The sequence below is a fragment of the Citrus clementina genome, unplaced genomic scaffold (assembly GCF_000493195.1).
Source record: "Citrus clementina cultivar Clemenules unplaced genomic scaffold, Citrus_clementina_v1.0 scaffold_9, whole genome shotgun sequence".
Taxonomy (NCBI): Eukaryota; Viridiplantae; Streptophyta; class Magnoliopsida; order Sapindales; family Rutaceae; genus Citrus; species Citrus x clementina.
This window is the reverse complement of record NW_006261964.1, coordinates 27,930,127-27,950,117: the sequence shown is the minus strand read 5'-3', so window position 1 is coordinate 27,950,117 and position 19,991 is coordinate 27,930,127. Positions and strand designations below refer to the sequence as shown.

General features: G+C 32.6%; 2 protein-coding genes across 2 annotated transcripts; one reads left to right on the top strand and one right to left on the bottom strand.

The window, feature by feature from the left end:
* Positions 1-8,383: 8,383 nt before the first annotated feature.
* LOC18033400 (ATP-dependent Clp protease ATP-binding subunit CLPT1, chloroplastic) lies at positions 8,384-12,006 on the bottom strand. Its single transcript, XM_006421695.2, has 6 exons — positions 11,646-12,006; positions 11,513-11,548; positions 11,298-11,407; positions 10,626-10,805; positions 9,130-9,257; positions 8,384-9,051 (listed from the first exon to the last, which is right to left on the bottom strand). Exons 1-6 carry the CDS (start codon positions 11,858-11,860, stop codon positions 9,019-9,021), a joined length of 702 nt encoding a protein of 233 aa, XP_006421758.1. The 5' UTR covers positions 11,861-12,006; the 3' UTR covers positions 8,384-9,018.
* Positions 12,007-15,505: 3,499 nt separating this feature from the next.
* Positions 15,506-19,841, top strand: LOC18031906 (protein YLS7). Its single transcript, XM_006421693.2, has 4 exons — positions 15,506-15,920; positions 16,209-16,967; positions 17,644-17,918; positions 18,777-19,841. Exons 2-4 carry the CDS (start codon positions 16,451-16,453, stop codon positions 19,584-19,586), a joined length of 1,602 nt encoding a protein of 533 aa, XP_006421756.1. The 5' UTR covers positions 15,506-15,920; positions 16,209-16,450; the 3' UTR covers positions 19,587-19,841.
* The last annotated feature ends 150 nt before the right edge of the window (positions 19,842-19,991 follow it).

Genomic DNA, 19,991 nt, shown 5'->3' with positions numbered 1-19,991 from the left:
ATATTTATTGCAGTAAATTTCAAGTTAACATTATTTCATGTTTAACGGTCCATACATCAAGATCAATGGTAAGTGTTTCGTATTTATTGTATCGTGATTTGCATGATTTTTATGATTGTAAGTTTGTGATCCTTTATTGCATTAAGTTTTGTGAATTAGGTAAAGATGAACTAATTAGATAGAAAGGAAAATATGTTTCGAAGCAATGTGAATAAATAATTTGATCAATAAAGGGTCAAGTATGAGTCAATTTAGACAAACAAAATGCAACAGAAAACCTAAGGTTTAGATTTGGGATTTTGGGATATAGATGATGAAATCGTGGTTAATAAATGGTAAATTGATGTTTAAAGGAAGAAAAATAATGTGCAGATGTTGATATTGGCAATAAAAACTTAGAAAGTGATTGATTTAAGTGAGATAGAGAGAAAAAGCCGTAGTTAGAGAGAGAGACGGAATAACATAGAAGTGCAAGAAGAAACCCTTTAACAGTGACTAGGACTCACGAAATAGTTGAATTGAGCCGTTTTTTTTTAAAACTGATTAAGCATCAGGTTATTGTATTACACACGAGATATTTACAAATGACAACAGATCATTGCACTGATATTTACAATCATATATATACCTGGGACTTACATTATTATATTTTTATTCTATGAAGTACATGTCTAGCCAAATACCCCTCACGGGAAGAGATGTCTCTACTTCATTCGCATTTTACAAGGAAGAAAAACATTATAAATAATATCTATACAATTATGCTTAATTAAGGGAGTTTGAGTATATGAGGACTCAAACCATTGCCCTCATAGTCATGCTTGACTTTAAGGATGTGTTTGGCACACTATATTGTATTATGTTGTATTGTATTATTTTAATACAGGTGTATTGTATTATGTTGTATTGCATTAGCATTGTATTATAATAATGTTATACAGTGTTTGACATCACACTGTATTGTATTAATTTTTAGTTATATTATGTTTGGTGCCGCATTGTACTGCATTAATTTTTTAGTGATCAATTTTGATTACATATTTTTAAAAAATATTTATTAATACTTAGATACTAAATATCAAAAATTTTAAATTGAGAAATTTAACATTATTTTTTAATATCATAATTCTTCATAAAAATCAAACTTTATAACTTTAAATTTTTGTCCGTATAACATTTATTTTTACAATATTTTCCAAATATATAACCTTTGAAATGAAGATTGAAGCAAATAATTCAATTAAATAACCTCTAAATAATATCAAGACATAAATAAAATCCACTACGTGCAACCGTGGTCTTCTAATTTCGTAAATTCAAATTCTAGGATTGCTTAATCCATAAACTTAAAATCTTTTTCATTCTTTTATTGTTTCAATTTGGTAACCAAAAAGCCTGTGTTTAATGAAAATAGTGATATGATTGTTTCAATTTGGTCCAGATTATTTGTTTTTACGTCTTAGAATAATGCCATTGAATGAAATCAACATTGCTTTTCCTTTTCTTTTCCTCAAGCCTCACTGCAAAATCAAGAAAAGCTTACAACAACAACAACAATAAAACACAAATTTCTATGGGAAAGAACGTCGTTGAACCGATGACGAGACATGTGTCTAATTTGCAAAGCTCAGTTCATCAAAGTTCAAACTACAGCATGTTCGAAAATCAAACAAAAATTAAAGCATGAACAGAACAACAAAATGTCAGTGAGAACAACCATGAAACACCTTCCCTCCATTTCCTATCGCGCTTTCTGTTTTTGCTTTACAATCCCCTCCACTCACGAAACCAAAAAACCAAAAAGCCAAAACAAAAACCCACAGTCATCAAATTCAAAGCGAAAGCCAACAGCAACACAAGAATCCCTACACACTCCTCAGACAAGACCCAATAGAAAATTTCCCCTCACTTTGCTTCGTTAGGGTTCAATTTCCCCAAATTATCAAAGAAATAGCAATTCTAACATGTTGTGAAGCATTTACATAAAAAATTAAAGTTAACAGTTGGAAAAAAAATATATAAAGAGAAATTAAATAAATCGAGAACCTCCGGCTTCTTGAAGCTTTTACTATTTAGCTTGGAATAGTATGAGAAAGAGACATGTGATATTTAGCCTCTGTTTTGTTATAGAAATCGTGAGAAGAAATAAAGAGAAAGACCTTTTCAAAAATCAAAGTTGTAGTTCGTTGATTCAGGAGGCGAAGGCAAGCATGGCGGTGGTATTGCACAGTGGGGTGGTGACGGAGCTGGCTGTCACGCAGAGATAGAAGATTGCATGGTGGTCGAGTGTCGTGCGTCAGCAAGTTAAAAGAGAAGGCAGTGGTGTTGCGGGATGGGGTGGTGGTGGAGCTGGGGTGTTGCGCGGCGAAGGACGATGGCCTGGTGTGGAGCGTTGTGTTCGTGAGACAGCATAAAGAAGGAGAAAGTTAAGGGAAGGAGGAAGATCTATTGCAAACCCGTATAAACCCGTGGGGGGGGGGGGGGGGGGGGGGGGGGGGGGGGGGGGTTTTAGTTTATGCGGGTGTTGCCGTATTATAAATTTTAGTTAATGCAATGAGCTGTAACTGCCAAACACGAGATTGTATAATTCTAATGCAATACAGAGTCCTTATCCTATATATTACCGAGTGCCAAATATGTCCTAAGGGTAATGATTCACCACTGGACTACAAACTCAAGTGGCTGAATTGAGCCATTTTTAAATGAATTGGCAAGGCACTATCATTGCAAAGAGCAATAAAATGTAAATGGTTTACCATTTTCTTCTATCGATTTGCCGCTTTAACTCCAGGGGGTTTGTTTGCAATCGGTCGACCGTTCTAAGTAGGCAGCAAGCCATTTCAATTCTAGAAGTGTATTAGTCGGCACAAGTAATATAATTTAAAATAAATTATCGTCCTACAAAGCTTGTATTCTATTAACTAGTGAAATTATTTTAAAAATTAAAATAATATAACTAAAAATCAAATAAAGATAAAAGCAATACCAAAAATCACCAAAAGATTTAGACACTAAAACATTTGATTCATTATAACCAATCTAGTTTAATCCTTCATCTATGCTATCAAAGATTATTATCCATGTTGACATTGAATTTCCCTAATATATTTGATATCCTCTCTTGAGTAATTTTAAAAATACATTCACATATTAGCCCACTACATCTCTATGTTAATTTAAATATGTAAAGATTCATTAAGTTCTATGAAAATTCTTAGATAATATGCACGAATCACGTTGGCACATTTCTATTTTTCATTCAATTCATGACATTGATTACATAGAGTAAAAATACATAAAGGTCTTCTCGGTCTCATTATGTACCTTCAAATCATTCAGATATTAGCCAAATATTTAAAATCATTAAGCATAATAATGAAGACATAATCATAGAATAATAAAATAAAAATAACACAAATTTATGAAATTAAATCTTCATAATTAAATTATAGTAAAATAAATTAGTTCATGAAAATGTAAAAAGAATCGTAAACAGAATATTCAAACGAGACAATTGACAAAAGATAAGAGACAAAATAAACTCTGGAAGCCATGTCTTTCTATTCTCTGCAATTCGGCTTCCCCAAATTATTGCTAATGGTTTTGCGGCTCTTTTTTTCAATGCTTCAATTCGAGTGCTTTTATAAGCAAAAATCCAAGCTGCCTCTTTTGATTCTAAGCTTAGATTTCAATTGATTAAAGGGATATTATCATTTTCTCACCAAAGATATTTTGACACATCATGCCAGTACCACGGTTTGGTAAAACCATCAGTTTACCACCAAACATTTAAACTATTGGTATTTTCCCACCATTCTGTTAAAACTCAGTTAATATGTAACGGAAAATTCATAAAAGGTCAATTTTATCCCTGGAGCACAAAAGCCCATGTAATTAACTTTTTATGAATTTTGTAATTAAATCATTATTTATTGTTCTTCCTTCTTAAAGGGCAAAAATTACCCTCTATGAATTTTATAAAATTGACCTTTTAAAAGACCATATAATTAACCTTTTATGTTTTGTAATTAAATCATCATTTGTTGTTCTTCCTTCTTAAAGGGCAAAACCATATAATTAACCTTTTATGAATTTGTAATTAAATCATCATTTGCTGTTCTTCCTTCTTAAAAGGCAAAATTTACCCTTTATGAATTTTGTAAAATTGACCTTTTAAAATACCATATAATTAACCTTTTATGAATTTTGTAATTAAATCATCATTTGTTGTTCTTCATTCTTAAAGGGCAAAATCGTCTTTTGTGCTCTAGGGGTAAAATTGACCTTTTATGAATTTTCTGTTACATATTAACTGAGTTTTAACAAAATGGTGAAAAAATACTAATAGTTTAAACGTTTGGTGGTAAACTGATGGTTTTACCAAACTGTGGTATTGACATGATGTGTCAGAATACCTTTAGTGGGAAAATGATAATATCCTTGATTAAATAAAAGCAAGATTCTCTTTTGTGCACATGCTTGCCACTTAAACCCACAATTAAAAATTTACTATATTGACCAAGGCTTTAGTTCAAAATTTTTGCTTCTTTAAATAACCACAGGCTGTTGCCATTGAATTAATTAATACATTTTTCCTTTTAATACTTCCTACTTGACCTTCAACTTTGTTCATTATTCTTTAATTATTTTCTCTTTAAACTTTTTTTCACTAGAATATTCCTAATATAAGCCTACAATAAAAAAAATATATAAAATTCAAGAAAATTAACATAATAAAATATAATTAACAGAAAATTAAGTTAAAGAAATATTAAAATAATATATAAATTATAAAAACATCACATTAAAATAATAAATAAATCAGAAATTATAGAAATTATATTCCTAATATAATGCTGCTCCCATTTACTTGTTTTGTTTCATAATGTTTGACTTCCAAGTGCCAGCCAAACAATTAAAGATTTCTTTATTACTTTGCATGTATCAAATACATGCATGTATAGTAGCAAAGGCCATTATTTCTGTAATTACATTGATGATGGTTCTAAGATTTTGAGTAGTGATTTTAAAGATTGTCAATGTGCTACACTATTGACTTTGAATCTCCTTCAGTTATGTTGTTAAGAAGAAGTCAAAAGCAAATAACAGTAAGAGATAAAAGGGTATTGAGAGCTGTAAGACTACTTAATTACAAACAAAATTAAATTATTAGAGACTGACAAATCCTACTCCTACTAGCTCTCTGCTTTTCCTATTCAAAAGCTCTGTAATAGCATCTTATAAGTGTGTTTGCATACATATGCCCGTGCTCTTGGAGTTGCACAGATAAAGAAGTCATGATGAAGGATTGGATGGGAGCTCAGCATCAGCTAAAGGTCATAACATAGAAAAAAATGAACCACATCCTTGATGAAAGTTATTAATATATATATAACAGTTAATAGACATAATTATTAATAAAGGATATGTCTCTTGAAGTAAGTTAATATACTTTAAATAAATAATACTTACTTTCTTAAAAGACATGACTAATCCTGAAGAGAAATAACTTCTTTTATAATTTAATAAGTCATGTACATATAAAAAGGTATGATAAACAAGCATCAATAGTCTATAAATAGACTTTATTATACGCATTTCGCATCATTTATAATTACGAGTTTAGAACATTGAGAGTTTTTAGAAACTTCCTTGTCACAGTGACTCTTGGTTATGAGTGACTTCTAATTTAACAATAATTCTCTTAAGATTACTTCTTCAGGGACCAACAATTCTGACAATTCACAAGTCATGCACATAATCACTGTGCTAAAACTTGCAAACATAAAACAAAAGCAGGGACAATCTGTAACTTGAGGAACATGATTCAGGCCAATTGTTTTTTTCTGAAGTTCTGATATGATTATATGAACTCAAGACATATTTTCTTTAAGAAGATTGTCCTTCAGCAAATTTGTGCAGGAAGTTTGGAAAATTAACAGAAGCAGGACAGAACAAAAACGAAGCTTCTCTATGTACACTTCTAGCCCGGGACTTTAGACTGCGAATGAATTTTTCCCCAAAACGAAAAAAGTCCAGAAACCCATCAACTTGGACTAGCAGCCCCACATGGCAACAAAACCACTACATGGGAACCTACTATTTCAAAAATTGGCCAAATGAAAGTTGTTTTCAAAAGTTTCAAACGCATACAAGTAGTTTAAAATTCCCTACAAGAAACTAACAAAAAACAAATTAGGAAAATAAACAAAAGGGGTTACTAAGTATACCTCGTGATCAAGCAACAGATTTTCAGGCTTTATATCTCTGCGAATTACTTCTCAATTTGCTCCTTGGATGTAATCTTCAAGGCCACTGGATATCTACTCTACAGCCAGCAACAACAATTAAATTAATTAATAAATAATTGAAAAAAAAAACAAAGAAAAATTATTAGTTTGGCGAGAAAATGAAAATGAAACCTTGACTTCTCGGAGGAGAAAAACGCTGCAGAATTTGCCATTGCCGAGAGGACTTCCGATCTGGAAGTCTTTTAAGGACTATTGTCCGTCGCTATTATTTGCTTGTTCTACGGTTTTCGAATACATTTGTGGCTTCTGGTTGACTTCCATTGCAGATCACTTCGCAATGAAATTGCCTTTATTTGAAAGAAAATCTTGGGAGGGTCTTTTACAAAGGGGACCAGAATTTGAATTTTGAGTTAACCAGCGAAAATTCGAAAAACAATAAATATAACCAGTTATTCACTGGAAGGACTAAATTACCATTAGAAAATAGAAATCTGAAAAACCCAGCTACATTATTTTAAATTTTTTTTAAAAAATCACAAGAAAGATTCTGCCGAAGCCGAACCCGGGCGAAATCAAGAGATGGGTCCATCGCCCGGTTTGGCTGCAACAATTATTTTTACCAAGTGTATAAGGTTTCATTTGAGGTTGAGGTGCCATAATTTTTAAAATATAATTATTATAAAAAAATTATAATTATGTAATAAAAATTAATAATATATAGTAAATATAAATTTTAAATAAAATTTTTATTATATAAATAAAAAATCACATTAACATAATTTTTAAGTTACAGTAGCTAGTGTAAACACTAACTAATTTAATATTATAACTTTTAAATTACAATTACATAGCCTCAATTTCAAACACACATTTAAGTCATACAAATCACTTCATGGCTCTTTACTATTTATACCAAACTCAAATGCTTATTGACACCCAAAATTTAAAGAAAAAAAAAGTGCTTACTGGCCTAACACCAAGAAATAAACCCAAATGTCAAAATGAAAAGATAAGACTGCAAGAACCAAATGATCATAAATGAGTTTGGATTAATGCTTGCTTAGTATTAAAAACAGAATAATTTTCTTCACAAAATATTATTATAATTGAGAAGAAAATCGTATAAGACCAATGTAAATGGAGTGGGTTAATGCTTGATCGAGCATAAAAATATGATGGAACTTACATAGTTTAGAATTGAAATCAAGAAGTCTCTTCACTTTTGCATTCTGTTAATTGATATAATAAATATTATAAATTAAATAAGAGGTGATTTTTAATTCAGAGTTATGTCATGATAAAAGAATTAGGGAAATTATCATTGCACTACTTTTATTTTGCTTTATATTCATCCAGCCACTATAAAATTCTAACATATACTTTGCACCACCCTTCTTTTTACATTTGTATCAACTAATCACTTTTACATTAACAATATTAAATAATTTTAATAAAATAATAATTTTACCCCCAAATAAATTAAAAGACCATTTTATTTTATAAAAAAATTTTAAAAAATATATATAATGATAAAAATATCCCTAAATTTAATAAAAATAAATTCCAAAATTAAAATTTTTATTTTTAATAAAAATTATTTTAATATAAAATTATAATTATAAAAATAATTGTAAAATTTTGGGATTTAATAAAAATCCCCTAAATTATTAAAATTTTAGGATTTATTCTTTTAAGAAATAAATTCAGTTATTTTAATAAAATTTTACAAAATTATAATTTTTAAATAAATTCATTTATTTTTATTAAAAAATTTTAAAATTATAATTTTTAATAAAAATAATTATTAAAATTTTGTAAAATCTAAATTTAGTGAAAATCAGTTGAGCACTTCTATTTGGGATTTTTTGTTTATTAAATTTAGAGATATTTTTATGATTATAATTTTTAATTTTAAAAATTTTTATAAGATAAAATAATCTTTTAATTTATTTGGGGGTAAAATTGTCATTTTATTAAAATTATTTAATAATATTAATACAAAAGTGACTAGTTAATACAAATATAAAAAGAAAGGTGATGCAAAGTATATGTTAAAATTTTATAGTGATTGAATGAACATAAAGAAAAATAAAAATGGTGTAATGATAATTTCCCAAAGAATTATAACGTCTATTTCAAATTATGTAATACGTCGGGATGAAATCTCAAGATATAATTTGAGATTTTTAGCAGTACTCTTTAGTCTTTACAAAAGCGAAAAAGCAACAACTTAATTCCCCGTCCGCAAACAGCTAACTTGCTTTCGACTCATTTCTACTATCCAAACATCACTACACTTTCAGTTTCACGATCTGAAAAAGTTCAGGCACAATGATGAAACTCCTCGGAATGCAATTGAGTGATTGACAAATTAAATCTTCTATGAATAAATAACAAGGGCATTTTGCAATTTTCAAAGCATTTTTAATTTCGGAGGATTGCAAATTAAAAGAAATAACAAAAGGAAAAAAAAATACTTGGCTAATGAAAACGCCAATGAACTTGATTAAATGACAGAGAATTCCGTTCCCCCGCATAATTAGCTCTCGAGATATCTAATTCCAGAAAATGCCTCCAACAGAGTGAGAAGCAAGTTTTGAATATCTCCAGTTTTGAATCAAGAAAGCATCTGATATTAATGTTTGCAATGTGTTGGGAAGGTTCCTTTGACAAAATCATGCTCCAACAACAAAGCATCTTCTGCAAGCTAAACTGAAGGACGATCAAAGTCAACAGAAAGTGCCACATCAGAAAATCTTTGAAATCCCTACTTAAAGCTCAGAATGGTATCTTCATTTATCTGCAGTAAACAGGAACCACATTTCAATGGTGAGATTGAAAAGGCTGTTCTTCAACAATCATAACTCCTGGAACTTACAGATTTGGCGATTTCTTTGGCTTTCTCATCATTAAAACCTAAAGTGGCCAGAATCTTGTGACCTGCTGATTCTTTTTCTGACCAAATACCAAGAAGCAAATGATTTGTGGTTATTTCCCCACTCTCACCTGCATTTCAAATACCCATGTCAACAAGATGTACAGGAAGCAGCGGTAGAAAAATTACCATCACATACACTTCCAAGCACAAAGAAGTAATAAGACATCCAAACTGACAGTCTGACACAGTTCTAAATATTTACAAATCAAAAATCAAAGGTTTAGAATGAAATGCCAAGCGCCAAAGAGTTGGAGAGGTGTTGTACACAGTGTACATCAATCAATGTTTGCATATCTAATTATCAAATATTAGAATTGCAAACATCAAGTGTTACCAAATAAGAAAACTATCAATAAAAAACATATAAAGGATTGACATATTTACCATTTCTGATAAAGTGGAATTGTTAAATATTAATGCAAGAAAAATATGGAATTTATTGGAATGATTTGACGCAAGGGATCAATCAATGTTGTAGATTCCCAGTCAGATGATTGATTGAACACTCAAAAACATTCATCTCGTAATTTCATAGTTGAAATCTATAATTCTAACCAGGCCAAACACATAGGCAAGCATAAGGCAGGGCAGAGAAAAAAAAAAACATATATGAGTAGGAGAAAATTGGGAGGAGTGTTTCACAGCTTGTGTAGATTGTGCATGCAAGGGTATAACACTAGTCTCAGCACAAGTAGGCTTCAACTGCTATGCATATTAATGTTCACTTGATATTATAATAGTTTATAATAAACTATTTTAAACCATACTTAGGACAAACCTTTTCTCCACTAGCACTTGGAGATTTACTATCAAAAAACTTTGAAAAGATCAAGATCACACTGAACACTGCAATAATATTAAACTTGCAATCGTAAGATAAGTTTATTGAACACTTAAAAGGATTTAGATGTTAGTTTCATTCATATCAAGCAGAAACTGTCAAATATTTCCCAGAAAGTATTTCTTGAAGAAGTAAGCGATGTAAACAAGGAGCTGAAAGAAAATAGAGCTGAACGAATAGAAAAACCAGGAATTATGATCTATATTGAATACAGGACCATATAGGATCCCCCATAAGTCAGGCAGGCAACCAGATCCAGTGCTCTTTGCCTAGATAGGAACCTCAATTCTTATATTAAATTTATTACAGGGAGGGCACACATTTAGTGTCTTGCATCAGTCCAGCTCTTGATTTTGCATTCCCTGCTGCTTGGAACAAATTAACTTGACATCACAGCATCACATGGCTGCCCCAGCCACAGATCAAATGTTTTAGCTTATGTAACGCACCAAGTAAAATGGACATTAACCCATTCAACTAATTTAAATTCTTTTTTGGTTATAACATAATCAAAGAATGTAGCATATGTAAAACCATAAAGGAAAAGAAAGAAACAATAAATCTACAAGTTTGGGATATTAAATGCATAAACTACCTGACTTTAGCTTCTCATTGAAGGCCCAATCAAGAGCCCTTTGAGCTTGTTCAGTCAATGGAGGGCGCTCAGGGCTGAAAAAGAACAGATCAGATTTTCCAAGTAAGTTTAAGGTCTCTTCCCGCACCTTGAAAAGTGTTATTCCATTAGCCCTCAAAAACTTAGCCGTTGTACTCGTTCCTGCAAATGACAATGTAAAGTTACCACCAAGCATTTTGAAAGCAGAAGGTTAAAAACTACGCAAGACCATCTGTTAAATTCACAGAAAATACAACTTCCTAACAGAAAATTTATTTCAAGCCACTTTTATCTTTTCCTTTTAAATTACATGGCATTGCTTTACCAATAGATCTTTGGGGATTACACAGAAGTAATGATTTTCTTTCACCCATTTTTGACAATACTCTGACCAATGATGCCCATGTATGACAAAATTATTGATATGCCATTTCAACGATGCTGTATTTGAAGCAGATTTTGACATTAAAGCAAACCAGCTGAGAGACTTTTCTTTAGCAAACACCAAGAAGTACTTTATCATAAAACTTTCACTCCAATTTTAGATCTAAGTTTCCGCATTTCCAATATAAAAACAAACTCTAACGAACTTTCCAAAGATGTCAAACTTCTTAATACTCAAAAGAATACAACAATTCAACGGAAACAGCATACCCTCAACCAAAATGCCCATTAGAAACGCTTCAGTCCCAGTGTTAGGATACTTGAGCTTCCTCGCCTCCAGCTCCGCCATAGCAAATGACCTTATCGCCCTCGCCGACCACCTATACAGGACAATTGTTCAATACACATACAACTCGTCAATCATTCAATCACGTGCAATTATGAATTATTCATCAATAATTCAACAAATTAATCAGCTCACTAACTTTGGAATTTTATCGGGAGAGGCCGTCTCCGGTTTTCTGAAATTACCAAAAAAGAAAGAAAAATTACAAATCAAACTGAACTGTCTCAACTAATCCAACTCTTTAAAAAAAAAAAAAAGCAATTAACACTTGCACTGTTGTTGGTAGACTAAACGACACCGTCGCCGTCGCTGAGCTACGATGATATTTTGTAACAAAACGGCTCGAGCTCAACTGCGGTCGAATTAGGAGCTTGTTACCGAACATAGAACTCGACGGAAGAAACGAAGGAGCTGAACTGCGTTTTGCGTCGAAAGACTGAGAGTAACGAAGTAAATTTGCGGGAAATGAGAACGTATTGGCGGCCATGTCCGTCGAAGAGACGATGCTTCGAGTTCAAGGAAGAAGATTTTTAGTATTTTACCGGTGAGTTTTGTTCATTAGGAATGCACGCTTCCGTGGAATGTGGATGTTGAAAGAGTTTGATAAAAATGATTTTGAACGTCCCGCAGGTAGACGACATGTCGGACATCCCCAGATATGTAAACGACACGTTTGACGTTTAGAGTTTTGGGATCGTGGTTAGTGGGCTAAATCTATTGAACCAGCGAGACTTAAGTAGGTCCAAATATGCCTGTAAGATCAGCCCATCACTAACGTAACGTACCCAGCTCCCCCCACGGCTTCTTTGTGTTCTTTTTTTTTTTTTTTTTTTTTAACTTTGAAATAATAATAAATAAATATGATTTTTAATTTAATATAATATTATGATCAGAAGATAAGTAATCACATGTAGGTGAAATTATGTTTTGTCTCTTTTTAAAAAAATTACTAAGTATTACTTATCATTATTAATAATTTTTTTTGTCTACTAAATGACATAAAAGTATCAAGAATAATGCTAATTTACGATGTAGCTCTCAATTGAGGTTACTTAGGCGCGAGCTTTATTCAAATTATCGCACGATAAAGTGAAAAAAAAATAAGATAAGTAATAACTTAGGACTTTGTTTGCCTCTTGCCTTAGAAAGAGACAATAATTACTAATTGATACAAAAAAAATATGTGATAATGCCTTTTATTTGTCAATTCTATTGGGACACAAAATATTTTATGTAAATGCTATAAACAAAACACCATTGAATCAAAATTGTATGAGTAACAGTACACTTGGAACAAGTAAATTTTAAAGAAATTTCATGCAAGTGAAACTGTCCATGTACAAAATCTCCCACAGAAAGCATTGTAAAATATTACTGAAACTGTAGTAGACGCTTGCAAATAAGGCAGTACACTCGTCTCGCACAAATCTCTTTTGATGTGAAGGAAAACTCTCATGTCCTCTACGCTTTTATAATTTGTAATTTGTAATTTTTTTTTTTGTTTTTATATATCCTATTTGGCCAGAAATTTTTATATTTATATCTCATTACATACACCCGGCCAAAGGAGGAGAGAAAAGTTAAATAAATAATCTCTCCTTCAGTATTGCTCATTTCTTCTATCTTTCTGACAGTATATTATGTCTCACCGTTTCATTCACACTTTAAAGATAAGGTCTAGCCAACATAAACTCATAAAATAACTCATACACACACACTATTCCATCAAATGTAGTGATTTAAGACTATTTTCTTTGGTTTCTTTTTTCCCTTAGTTTTAGTGACCTAAGAGAATTTAGAAGCGAGTCGAGTCAGTCGAGTACGAAGTTGATTATTTGGTCCAGTAACTTGAGTGAGTTGAGTGAGTCCAATATGAGATCAAACAATCTACTGAGTTGAGTATAAGGTCCAAAAGGTCAAGTACATATGAGACTAAGAAGTTAAGTGCAAATTCAAGTGTGAAGTCGAAAAGGCTGAGTACAACGTTGAGAAACTTAGTACAAAATTGAGTAATAATATATGATTTAAGAATATTTTAATATTTTCTCAATATTTATAAGTATACTTGCATAAATGTAAGGAGTCAACTAAGTCAAGGTATAGTGAGGTATTTTGGCATGAATGAGGTGTATTTGGAATGGCAAAATCCTCCATGAGTTTGGAGCCTGTCGAGGGGACTTAAAATAAGATTTCTAAATATCCAACCCAAAAAACTAGCTTATTGGGTGAAGTGACTTACTCTTCTTATAAACTCAAGTATTTCTCCTTTACTAGTCAATACGGGACACACCTCAATAATTTCCCCCGGATGAAACCACTGCCAGACTCCTGTCGTTTCGTCCGACACACCTTAGTTGTTCCACCACCATAATTTAGCTACTAGGGTTTAGCTTTAATACTACTTGTTGGGGGGCTGGGTTTAAGATTTATAGGTATCAAATCCAAAATGCTAGTCTTTTAGGTGGAGTGACGTAACTTCTTATAAACGCAAGTATCTCTCATTTACTATCCAATGTGGGACACCGCTCAACAGAGCCTCATGAGGTCTTACCCTAAATGAGGTGAATTTTGAATAATTTTTTGGATAATGTGATGGAGAATGGGAGAAAAATAATTTCTAAATTCTTAATAGGATGAGATTTGTTTTTATACTTCCACCCTACCCCTATCCCCATCCCCATCCCCACCCCGACCCCTACCCTAATCCTCATTATATATGAATATTTTTATTTTTATTTTATCAATTACAATGTTGATTAATAAATATTCGTTTTATTTTTACCTAATATAAATAAGTTATAATTAAAATAATTAAGAATATTAATAATTATTATTAACTTATATGATTAAAATTAATTATAAATTAAATAATTTATTTTAAAAATATTTTTTATTTTGTAATTAAAAATTATAGTTCTTTAAATAAAAATAAAATTATAATTTAAAATAATTCACTACCAATCTAAAATAAAAAATATATATATATATATATATAATTAAATTTAATTCTTATTTCACACTTCTACCCTGATTTTCACTCCACACTTTCAAATTCTCACTTAATATTCAAAAGCAAACCTTACCGTAGATTGCTTCTGCCGTCTTCCAAGTGGCTACAGCGGATCCAGCCCAATCCAGCTCCATTCCATATTTCCATGTGACCTTGCCGCGTGGACCCCACACCCGCCGCACTTGAATTTCGAAACCAAATCAAAGCTGCACACTTTTTAGTACGGCGACAAGCCCACGGAACCAGTATGCCACTAAAGTCCAAACGGTCCCAACCTCAATGATGTATGTTTTTTCACCTTTTTTTTATTTTTTTAAATAATTGATTTTTTACCGCAAGGTAAAATAAGAGTTTTCAGGCACATTGATTGATTCCTTTTCGATTGGCGTTTTTTGTCTTCTGCTCTTCACACGCCCTCCCATGGCCATACGGTAATATTCTGCTAATAATTAAATTAATTTACCCACGTCACTTTCACGGTTCATAAGTAACTTTAAATGTTGCTTTTTGATTTTGTGCGGGAGAGTGAGACCCCACCCCACTTTTAGGTGGTGTGACGGTGAAGTGCAGACTAAGTACAATTACGTTTTTGTACATGAGTTTTAATTTCATTACCCTATTTGGCTCCCACTATTTATGTCTGATAATTAATTATTACGATACCATTTATTTCAATTAATTTTATTCCATATATGAAATATTTTAATCACGAACCTACCAATTATTTAAAGCAACTTTTATTACATTCTCCCATAATATTTATTCAATGTCAAATAATAAAAACAAAAATATTAATTTCTTCCATTTTCTCAGCTAATTTTTAATATTTTTTATTTTTTGATTATTTTACACATAATAATGTTCAATACTTCTAAAATAAATTTACTTTTTGAAATATAACACTATTATTTACTTCAACAATAATTAATTACAGCCTAATTAAGCAACTGTAAAGAATACTATATTTTTTACAACACGTTATAAAAAAATTACCAAAATAAAAAAAAAAAAAAAGTGGATGGAGTCAAGACTCAGACACGCAACCAATTAGAGTGGATATTAGTTGAGCATTAATTGTCGTGTTTCTAAGACAAGAAAACCGATTACAGACGCATTGTAATAAATCAGGGGCATTCCGGTAATCTCAGACACACTCCTTCTCTCTCCCACACCACACACACTTACTCTGGCCGTCTCTTTCCTTTGTCTCTGAGGATTAAAAGGCCAAATCCTTGTTACAGTCTCCGATAATCGAAAAATCTCGCCTGTGTAAATCCTAAATATATCGAAAATATTTATTTAACAAAACTTCCCTCGCCAATTCGCCAATCCCTAACGCCATTAGTCTTATCTAATTTAAATTTATCTCGCGATCCGAGATCCATCCCCCTTCCTTGTATATCACGCATTGTTGTCGCCACTCGCCAATTTCGCGGCGCAAGCTTAGACTCTCTCCGTTGACCGAAATCGTAATTCAATTTCACACCGAGCGAACTCGAAACTGAACAAATTTGAAGATTCTGGAAGCTTCATCTCGGTATCTAACTTTACCTTCATATTTTTTCTTCTTTTTCCCTGTTATTCAATGTTCCTGGATAAAAATGTTCCTATTTTTCGATTATGAAAACTCAAGTTAATTTTTTTAAAATTTTTGTATAAAAGGCAATTGAAAAAATTGCCGTAAATACTCCTCTTTTGCCGCGTCGTTAGTGTGAATGAGTAACTCTTTTGTTTCCCAAAATTGTAATCTTTTTAATGTCCGTAAATTACTGCTAAATTTGTTTATTGCACGTGATACTTATTATTATTATTATTATTTTCTTAGGTTTATTGAAGGAGATTGAACAACCTGATCTTAAGTCCAGATAAGGCAACATTGAATTTCTCACTGGAGATGCAATTTTGAAGATAATTTCAAGATTGAAGCTCTGCAGATTAGTGGTTTTGTCCAAATCCTGGAAGAAATTTTGCCGTTTTAGAGATCAATATTTTGTGATTTTCAGTTTTAGCAAGATATTCTGATATAAGGATGTTTGATTGGTTGTGGTAGATAGTTAACACCAAGCTATGACTTTAGCACATTCGCCCAGGGGGCCTTCTCCGATGGCTGCTTTTCCCCGATCACTTTCGTCCATCCTAGTTTCAGTAGGAGGACTGGCCATGTTCTTGGTTTTTGCTTCTCTACTTTTAGTTTCAAGCCCAATTGGTTCTACAGTTCGTGTATACTTTACCGGTTTTGATAAAAAGTTAGATTTTCCTATCTCTCCTAATAATCGGAGTTTCATTGATAACGATGTTTTACCATTGGAGTCCAGTTTAAAAGATGCCGAGAAGTCAAATAGCTCTTCGGTTGATTTGTCATTTGGTTCAAGAAAAGAAGAGGAGGCCAGAAATGGTAGCGTTGCCTTCAGTTATGCAAAAGATGTTGAAATTGGGAAAGAAGGTCATCTGGGATCATCAGAAAACTCAGGCAGCATATATATAGGATCGAACAATACCAATAACTTAGCAAAATTGGCAATGCCTGCTTTACCTTCTCCACCTCCCTCCAACAATAACACCCAGATTGATTTTGTTGCATCAGGTATATCTATTGAACTTATTGTGATAATCTTACTTGTTTTTAGGATATGATTATTGTTACAGTTGTGTTTGGATTTGCTTCAATTTTGGAAACTTTCTTTTCTGACAACTTGTATATGAGGATATTGATTCATTATGTTTACCTCTTTAGTAAAGTCTCAAATATGGTAACTTGCCATAACACTTATTATATGTAACAACAATGTACTTCTCAAGTGACTAAACGAGCACAGTTTTATCATTGCCTTTATATGGGTACAAAATTCTTCCAGTAGAGAGCCAAAAGAGGGAAAAGTTTCCTTGAGATGCTGCATCTGCCTACCATTTTTGTGGCTTATCATCAGCCAAATATGGTTTAGGAGTGTGTAACTAGCTGAAAGAATGTTCTGCATTTATTGATGATGAAACTTGCTAAGCTGTATAAGATTAGCCTTGATGGTATACTGATGGAAATAAATTAAGTGACTATAACATGCTAAGTAAATAATACAGTTAGAAATTGAAAAGCATTATTAAGATATGGATGCAGTTGATCAGTCACTAATATATCATTTCTGAAGTAGAAGCAGAATTCATAATTTTGCATACTTATAAATTTCTTTTTAACGTCTAATTCCGATCCTCCATACTCATTTTCTAGAGTCTCTAATCTGTAACTTGATTATGTTTTTTTGCAGGTTGTGATCTATACCACGGAAGTTGGTTTTATGATTCTTCAGGACCAGTGTACACCAACAACACATGTCCTGTCATAACACAGATGCAGAACTGCCAAGGAAATGGAAGACCCGACAAGGAATATGAGAATTGGCGGTGGAGGCCTGCTGAATGCGACCTCCCTCGATTTGATGGTAAGAAATTTCTGGAGTTGATGAGGGGGAAGACACTAGCTTTCATTGGGGACTCAGTTGCTCGAAATCAGATGGAATCAATGTTGTGCCTTCTCTGGCAGGTATCTAAAATTCTCACTGTGTTATTACTTTGTGTGCAAAATTTTACCCCAAATCTACTCGCATCTACTTATATATTACAATGTGGTAGATGAAGCTATGTTCTTATATTTTTAGTTACTTCACTGGAGGTTTTTTTTTGCATTAATGCTTAGCGGACGGATTTATAGCCTTGATGGTATTCGCTCTGTATATACTCTCTTTTTTTATTTATTTTTTCCTTTGGTGTTTTTACTTAACAAACTCTAAAACTCAACAATTACATAGAGAGCTGAAATTATCAAACAATTTTTTTCCCTGATGATTGTATGCACCTTGACTTATAGACAACTGGTAGTCATCTACGGCAGCAATTCAGATATTAAAGTTCATTCTCCCATCCACTCACCTATCTCTGGCCCGATAAGATAAACGCTAATTATAGTTTGGGTGGATGGCATATAGGCTTGCAAGTCTCATGTTAGAGTCTTAGACCTATCTCCACTGCCTAGTTGAAACCTGAAATTCGGTGCGGTTAATTTAACTGGTCAAAAAATATGCAATTAGTCTATAATGTTGCGAGAACCTATGTCTTTTGTATTTGTTATCAAATCTCACGTCTTATTACTTTTTTGGGCCTGGAAAATATATAGTGGAAAAATTTTCTCTCTTATTTTCTTCACCTTTTCATATTCCAGGCTGACAAGAGTTTGCCTACCATGTTAGTTTTAGGTCGCTGTGGTTAATTGTAATTCCTATTGGGATGTGGCGTGATTTTCATTGAAAAGGAAGTGTTCTCTTTGCTTCTCTATTACTCATTATGTTAATTTGGTATCAAGTTCCTTCAGAAAAAGTAAATAAAGATCATTGGAAAATTTCAGGTAGAAGTACCAAAAAACCGAGGGAACCGAAGAATGCAACGATGGTACTTCAAGTCAACGTCTGTTACGATTGTTCGGATATGGTCATCTTGGCTTGTAAAAAAAATTAATGAACCATTTGATTTTACTCCAGCGGGTGTTGACAAGCTCCATCTTGATGCGCCAGATGAGAACTTCATGGAATTCGTACCGACTTTTGACGTGATTGTTCTTTCTTCGGGCCACTGGTTTGCCAAGCAGTCGGTCTATATCTTGAACAATGAGATTGTGGGAGGACAGTTATGGTGGCCAGACAAGTCTCGGCCCATGAAGGTTAACAACGTCGATGCATTTGGAATCTCTGTTGAAACAATTATGACTGCTATTGCTACACATCCAAATTACACAGGTCTGACCATTGTGCGTTCCTATTCGCCCGATCATTATGAGGGTGGCACATGGAATACAGGTGGTTCGTGCACAGGAAAGGAAAAGCCTCTTGCAGTTGGTGAGTTAGTGAAAAATGGATTTACAGAAGTAATGCATGAAAAGCAAGTGGCAGGTTTCAACAATGCAATCAAGAAGGCAACGAATAAATCAAAGTTGAGGTTGATGGATATCACTGAAGCCTTTGGGTACCGCCATGATGGGCATCCAGGCCCTTATCGAAATCCTGACCCAAACAAGATCACAAAACGCGGCCCAGATGGAAGGCCTCCACCACAAGATTGCTTACACTGGTGCATGCCGGGACCAGTTGATACCTGGAATGAACTTGTGCTTGAGATCATAAGGAGAGAGTTCGAAGGCAACCAAAGTTCTTTATCATGAGATTGATGTGTATTGGTTGGAAAATGTCCATTTCATGTGAAGGGTAAGTTGAGTTTATGATTAGCCTGACATGACACGAGCTTATTCTTTTTGTTTATTCAGTATACAGTTTGATAGGAACAGAAAATTTGTAGAGAAAATGTCTGTTGTAAGAGATTGGGGGTGGTGGGTATCAGCAGCTAGTAGCTGTAATTCTAGACACTTTCAATATAAAGTAAAATCTACTACTGAATTTCAATGCCTTTTTGAAAGAAATGATCTGTTGTTTTCCATCTACTTGTACAGTTGTACCAAGTTCTGCTGCTAAATAACCAGCCCCAGGTGACTTATTTCCAAGTAGTGGGTGAAAACTTATATTTTGGAGGAATTAAAATGTTCTATTTTCAATTCAATTATCCACCGAAT

Excerpts from the sequence above, each read along its gene's own strand:
- LOC18031906 (XM_006421693.2), top strand. The coding sequence starts at position 16,451 with ATGACTTTAGCACATTCGCCCAGGGGGCCTTCTCCGATGGCTGCTTTT. Across the intron at positions 16,968-17,643 it reads GATTGATTTTGTTGCATCAG|GTTGTGATCTATACCACGGA; the intron begins GTATATCTATTG and ends GTTTTTTTGCAG. Across the intron at positions 17,919-18,776 it reads TGTTGTGCCTTCTCTGGCAG|GTAGAAGTACCAAAAAACCG; the intron begins GTATCTAAAATT and ends GGAAAATTTCAG.
- LOC18033400 (XM_006421695.2), bottom strand. The coding sequence starts at position 11,860 with ATGGCCGCCAATACGTTCTCATTTCCCGCAAATTTACTTCGTTACTCT. Across the intron at positions 11,549-11,645 it reads TTTAGTCTACCAACAACAGT|AAAACCGGAGACGGCCTCTC; the intron begins GCAAGTGTTAAT and ends TGGTAATTTCAG. Across the intron at positions 9,052-9,129 it reads CCAAAGAAATCGCCAAATCT|ATAAATGAAGATACCATTCT; the intron begins GTAAGTTCCAGG and ends TGTTTACTGCAG.